Source organism: Rhinopithecus bieti, unplaced genomic scaffold (genome assembly GCF_001698545.2).
Source record: "Rhinopithecus bieti isolate Rb0 unplaced genomic scaffold, ASM169854v2 scaffold_50517, whole genome shotgun sequence".
Classification (NCBI taxonomy): Eukaryota; Metazoa; Chordata; class Mammalia; order Primates; family Cercopithecidae; genus Rhinopithecus; species Rhinopithecus bieti.
Genome location: NW_016819943.1, coordinates 328766 through 335593, shown reverse-complemented (window position 1 = coordinate 335593; position 6828 = coordinate 328766). Strand labels below are relative to the sequence as shown.

At 56.6% G+C, this 6828-nt stretch overlaps 1 protein-coding gene across 1 annotated transcript in view; it reads right to left on the bottom strand.

Moving 5' to 3' along the window:
• Positions 1 to 5499, bottom strand: part of INPP5D (inositol polyphosphate-5-phosphatase D) — a 154528-nt gene extending 149029 nt beyond the window's left edge. The window contains 1 exon segment of the mRNA XM_017859368.1: positions 5208 to 5499. Coding sequence (XP_017714857.1) covers positions 5208 to 5341 — 134 coding nt within the window. The 5' untranslated portion in view covers positions 5342 to 5499.
• Between the last annotated feature and the right edge of the window lie 1329 nt (positions 5500 to 6828).

The following is a 6828-nucleotide window of genomic DNA, read 5'->3' as shown; positions in this document are numbered from 1 at the left end:
AGGAAGGAAGGAAGGAAGGAAGGAAGGAAGGAAGGAAGGAAGGAAGGAAGGAAGGAAGGAAGGAAGGAAGGAAGGAAGGGGCTGGGTGAAGTGGCTAATGCCTGTAATCTTAGCACTTTGGGAGGCCGAAGAGGCCAGATCACCTGAGGTTAAGATAAAAAGAAAAAAATTAGCCCCGTGTGGTGGCAGGCACCTGTAATCCCAGCTGCTTGGGAGGCTGAGGTAGGAGAATCGCTTGAACCTGGGAGGCAGATGTTGCAGTGAGCCAAGATTGCACCATTGCACTCCAGCATGGACGACAGAGCAAGACTCTGTCAAAAAAAAAAAAAGAAAAAAGAAAAGAAAACCCACGAGAAGTGCTGATTGTGTTCATGAATTTATGAATTTGACCTACCAGGTAGACAAACACGCAAAGCACCAAAGCTGGAGCCTATCTCTGGACTCAGAAGGACTTTTCTGGGGGGCTGAGTATAGGCACAGAAAACCTGGAGAGACTCCGTTTTAACATGCTTGCTCTGCATCACTTCACATGGAAGGTACAGTTAGTGAGTGAAATACATAGGCCTTCCAGGGCACATCACCCCTTCCTGGTCTTGCATGCAGAGAGAAAACTCGGCACAGTTAGCCTTGGACAAAGCCCCTTGGCCTGCTTTCTGGTGTGAACCAGATGTCAGTAGTTCTGGCTACTGCCTGAGCCAGCATTTTTTCCCACTGACTGTCAATATCAGGTATGAAAAATAGTGCCTTGTTGCATTTGCACAAAAATAATTACCAGTGTCTATTTTACTGAAGCTTCAAAAGGGGGACTTAGCCACCACTCATACCACAGCTTTCCACCTCTGTTGGACTCTTTGAGGTCAGGAGTTCCGCCCTCCCAAGCCCCTTCTTTGTGGCTCCATCACCAGGAGTTCCCTCTCCAGGCTTTTCCCCGCCCCACACAGGACACCTTATGGTCTCTGTTTCTCGCTTACAGGAAGAGCATGCACGCAAGTCCTGGCTCTGTTAGTTGTTAGTCCTGTAAACTAGGCTTGTTCCATAAACCACTCTGTGCCTCAGTTTCCCCATCTGTAAAGTGGGGATACCAGGACTTCCTTTGAAGGTCTTCATGGACATCAAATGAGTCAATATAAGCCTAGAATCGTGCCTGGCACATAGCTCTTTGGAAGTTGCCTGCTGTTGTTAGGCAGAGCAGGTTGGTAACAACCTTCTGTTAGCGGAGCAAGGTTTAGGGTCTGCTCTGTTCAACAAGATTCCCCTCGGAGAAGGCACTCAACATGTGCAGAAGAAACAGTGTAACAAGCCCCTAGAGGCCAACAGACATCCTTCTCGGGCTTTCCCCTCTTTCTTGTGGTGTAGGTGAAGCCACTGGGTCCAGGACTGTCTGGTGCACTGTCTACATTGCCCCCAGAAAGGGGTGAGCCAGACCCTGCCATGGTGCCTGGGTGGCATGTGGAAGGCCACATGTGGAGGGAAACCAAAACCACAGTCAGCTGTGGCTAGACCAGGTATTGGTTTCTGAGCCAAAGGCAGCCACGTGCCTTCGCCTCCCCCATGAGAGAAGCCCCCTCTCTCTGGAGTGGTTGGGTGGGAATGCCGCCCTCCTGGGCAGCTCCAGGCTGGATGGCAGCCAGCTGAGCTGACCACCCGAGGCCCAGTCCTGGGCCCCGGCTGCTCCTGCAGAGAGGGCAGGGTGTATCTTGATGTTGGGCCTTTGATCAGCTTTGCCTGTGCAGATTGCATAAGCGGATGCTGGCTCAGCCGGCCCATGGACCCTTACATTGACTGACCCCATTCCCAAGGCATCTCTTCTTTGCAGCATGAGGCCCTGCCAGGTGTGCTGGCCCCTGCATGGCAGGAGAGGGCATGAGCCTGATAGCTCTTAATGTCTCCCATCCACAAGGCACCCAACGTCCCCCTCAAGGCACCCACAGACTCTCCCCGGAGCAGGGCCAACTCTGTGGGGGATTTGAGTGGGGACCAGGTGGGGATGACATAGGCCCTGCTTAGAAGAGCCTCTGGCTGCAAGACGGCAGAGCTGGACTCAAACCAAGCAGCCAACTGCATCTTCCTGCTGCAACTCTCTGTGCCCCGAGATGGAGCCCCAGACTCCCTGTCAAGCAGGGCTTTCCAAGCTGCTGAGGTGAGATCAAAGCTTTCCTGCCCAGTGGTAGGTGACGGGGCTGACCTCTCTCGAGGAAATGCAGGGTTTGCTGGGTGTGGGCAGAATGTGCACTCCTAAGTCACGTGGTGGCACTGAATTGCATCCCTGTCTTTTGATGTCCAACCCCCGCTCAAGTCCATTTACATAGTCAAATCCTGTCCTCTTTCCTGAGCACAAAGGCCCCTCCCTGGTGAGGTTGCTCTGTTTCCCACACCCCAGGCACACTTGCCCAAACCATCAGGTGGAAACTCCGGCTGTCGTCCCCTTGCCCACCAGGGGAGGCCTGGGAGGGAACGCCACTGGGGCCCAGGCAGGATGAGGTCGGGGCACCTGGAGGATCTGAGGGGCCATGGGGCGTGTGTACTTTTCCCATGGACTTTGCTAAGGCAGGAGGGTGAGTGTGTGGCTTCCTTCTGCAGTCACTTCTAGAGCAGGGTGGCTCCAGGTTTCCAGGGCTGGGGACCAAAGGCTGCTACTTCTGCAGCTGCAGAAAACCTGGCTGCTCTGCACACCCCTCAGCCTGGGACTGCCTGCCTTTGCCATTTCCATCAGGCTGCGGCCACTCCGCAGGGAACAGAGAAAACTAAGGGTGGTGGGGTTTGTTTTTCAAGAAGTTCAATCTCTTTGCTTTAAATGACTGGTCTTTTTTTTTTTTTTTTTTATATATGCTCTTCCTGCCTTTTTTGGTGTTTGGCTGCTTTCTTTCAAGAAATGAGGTGTTGGAAGATGACAGCTTGTTATCATTCATTTAATTACTTTTTAGTTTTAAGATCTCCGTAATTGGCAAAATCCAGGGTGGCAGCCACATGAAGCCTGCAGATGTGTGGAAAGTCTGCAGGTCCATCGTGTCCCACAGCCTACAGTGGAGCCTGACCCTGCAGGAAGGGGAGCTTCCTACGCTGAGCAGAGGAGAAAGGGGAACCCTGAGCCCAGGGTTTGCCTGGCCAAGGGGTGGGGCTCCTGGTGTTTGCAACCCAGCAGCCTCAGGATAGGAGGCTGATGAGGCTTTGGCTAAGAGGATAGTGGACATCTGTGGGCACCACAGGTCCCTCTCTAAGAAGCAGACACTGCACACCTGTCATGACTCTGAGAGTAACTCAGTGCAGACAAGGGTTCTGAGAGAAGAGGTGGAGGAAGGAATACGGGAACTGGCCTGGAACCCAGCAGTTTTGCCACCAGCCAGCATGGTGGACAAAGGCCTCAAGCGCTCTGCACTCTGTCTACCCCCTGAAAAGCCAGGGCTGTTGCACCAGAGTTTTTCCAAGACCTTTCCAGCTCTGACTCTGGCTCAGGCTGATCCTAGACATTAAGAGGCTCACAGCTTGGAGTCAGAGAGACCCACACCCCATGTCTGTAACTTGAGCAACCACAAAGCCCTGGTCAAAGGGCTGCATCGAAGGTTAACGAGATGGGACCCTGGAAGCCCTCGGCTCAGCCAGCACCGAGCAGCCAGGACAAGATCCCACTGGGCCAGGAGAGAAATCCAAATAATCCACATGGGCCGGGTGGAGTCAGACTGGGCTTGGGAGATGCCTAAGGGAACCTTCCTGCCCGTTCTAAGGCCCCGGCAGCAGCAGGTCCCCATTGGGGAAGTCCAGGCAGCCTGGGCCTGCGTTCCTTCCCCTGAGGCATGAGAGAGGGGGCACAGGAAACCAGTCTTTGGAGGTGGGGCTGCAGACTGCCAGCACAGGCCAGCGACCAGCTGTGAGCCTGGGTTGCCTTCCAGTGCCCCGGCTGACCCTGTAAACTCTCCGGCTGCCCTTGCTTCTGCCTCCAGCCCCCCAAGGCTACATGCACGCCCCGCTGGACTGGGAGCAGGAGAGGTTGGGCCACAGGCTGCGGGTCTCAGCTGCAGCCTCTGGGGGCAGATGGCCGTGGCTTTGACAGTCGTCACTCACTTAACCTGCCAGGGCCTCAGATTCCTCATCTGCAAAGTGGGGCTTTTGACAGGACCTTCACTTCAGGCTGTGGTGAGGATGAAATGGGCTAACAAACGCTTAGCACAGCAGGCCCCAGCTGTGAGTCAGTATTCAAAACAGGTCTGGGTTCATCACCCACTTCCCCTCCTGCCTGAAGAAGGGCAAGGCCCTCTCTGCTTGGGGGAACATTTCTGCTAGCCCGGGGATGCTACTTGAGATGTTCAAGTGGACACACCCTTCCCTGACTACACCCTGGCACTGCCTGAGGCCTCGGCAAAATGATTAGACCAAGAGCTGCAGGGCAAGGGCCTCCTGTGATTAGACCAAGAGCTGCAGGGCAAGGGCCTCCTTCAGACACTGGACAGGAAGGCAGTTTTAGAAAGGAACCTTCAGCAAGTGGCTGGTTCCTCCATTGTTAGCACAGCTGGCACATTCAGTAACATCCCCAACCGGGCAGTGGGAGGAGTTGATGGTGACAGAGACCCAAATTGAGGGGGTGGGGGTGGGCAGCGGTCACAGCCAAGTGCTCAGGAGAGAGAGAAGAGGCTGCTCGCTCGTGGTAATGGTGACTTCCTCTGCTCCCAGGCCTCTGAAAGCAGCTTCTGAGCGAACGGAAAGTCCTTTCTTGATTAAACTCAGCCCATATTCTTGGCTCACCAAACAACAGCTGCCTCCAGGGGCCCAAAGCCTGGGTGCTCCAGGAAGGGTCCCCCTTGCCACCTTTGCTCTTCTCAGGGTTTCTGAGCTGGGCATCTTTGAACGGATCTCTAACACACCCACCTCCAAGGAGCCCTGAGCTTCCTCCTGGTTCAAAAAGCCCAAACTCCCTTCTCTCGTTCCCCAGACTCCAAGGAAGCCCCGGGCACCACACAGCTCATGGGAAGCTGGGGTGTAAGATCAGGCCTTGGAGTGGTTCTGACAGCTCCAAGGCTGCAAAACCTGCCACGAGACCAGCTCTCTGAACTCCAAGGCCAAGGTCCAAGGACAAGGTCCTCGACAGGGTGACGGGGAAGTGTGCATGTCAGATCACTCTGTCCTGTGACATAAGAACAACCCATCCCAGTGCTGGGCCCCCTCTAAGCCCCTCTGTCATCTCTGCGCCCAGGGAAGGAGCAGGTTGTACTCACAGCACGCAGAGCGCGTATGCCCGGGAGATGGACTCGCTGGCACGCACCAGGAAGCTCCCATCCTTGCCCGTCCTGGAGAGCAGCTCCTCCGCCTTGGAGCGGGTGATGTTGCCGTGGTTCCAGCAGGGGACCATGGTGGGCGTGGGCCTCCTCGGCCGGGCCAGCGGGCACCCCCAGGACCTACACGCCACCGAGGGAAGCGGAGGCCCCTCTGCTGCAACCTGCCGCCTGTTGCCTCTTGGTGGCCTCGGCTGCTGCCACCAGCTTCACTGACTGACTTCCTGTTTCAGGCGCTCAGCGAGGGAAAGGAAACTGAGCGGCGGAGAACTTCCTCATTACAGAAACCAAGCGAGAGAGGGCGGGGGGAAGCCCTGGCCGTCCACCGTCCCCCACACCCCGCCACGGCTGCTGCGGCTCCCTCACCGGCCCTCTCCTTCCTGGCAACAGGTCGCAGCCTACAACTGAAGTGTCCAGGGGCAGCTGAAGTCCCACTGGGCAGAATGACCCGCTCCGGAGACGTCAGGAGAGTTGTGGCCACTTCTGAAGAAGTGTGGCCTAGCAGGCATGCGTGGGCCCGAAGAGTGGTTCTTCTGCGGCCATGCTGGCGCCCACGTGGGATGCCACGCCCTAGACGGGTCCCTGAGCCTTCTGCTCTCCCCCAGGGCTTTTCAACGCCCATCCTGAACCCCTAAAACACCCAAGGGGGCACAGCTTCTCAACTGGGACTACAGCCTGCCCAGGACAGAGCAAACTTGAGGGAGAGGGGACAGTCGAGCCCTACCACTCCCCTTTAGAGACTCCCAGCGGCCTGGGTGCTGGGAGACCTTGGCCGCCACCAGCCGAGGCCGCCGAGGTCCAAGTGATGCCTCTGTGACCGCATTCCCCTCATTCCCAGGGGCTGGTGGATGCTGCACGGGCAGCACAGCTCTGATCACTGCAGTCCAGCTTGGAGACACACAAAGGGAGCTTGGAGGGGATGTGGACCATTTACAGTGGGAACACAGGCTGACTTTTTCCCTGGGCTTCTCCAGGATGCTGGGGAAACAAGCTCGGAGAGGAGAACCCCAAAGCCCCACAGGGCAGGCTGGCCGCCTGGCCAAGGACAACACGGGGTCCTGAGTCCTGCATCTCAGCAGTCGGGGTGGCTGGTCAGACTGCACCTCCTCCAAGGCTGGGCATGGCCACATTTGCCCATCTCTCAAAGGGGAGCTGCCTCTCCAGGGACTGCCATACAGGACTAGTCATTTCTGAGGGCTCTGCAGTGGACACCCATCCCTCAGCCCCCAGACCTGGGTACCCTCCGTCCTTGGGTCAGGCCCACCAAGGCCGAAGGGGCAGGTGTTGACCCGCTGCACAAAGAGTGCCCCCCATCCCACATCCAGGCCTTGGCCTCCAGGACATGACAACAGACCCCCTCCAGGAAGGGGTACCAGCCAGGCAGCGCCACCACATTCAAGCTGTGGGAACCTGGTCAAGTTTCTTCTCTCTCTCAGCCTTGGTTTCTTCTTGTCTAATTTGAAGGACGTAGCTCGTAAAGGAGCTCACATGTGCCCAGGGACTCAACGTGCGTCACGCTGATGGTTGTCCCAGGACAGGGTCCCCAGCACCTCCCTGCTGTAGC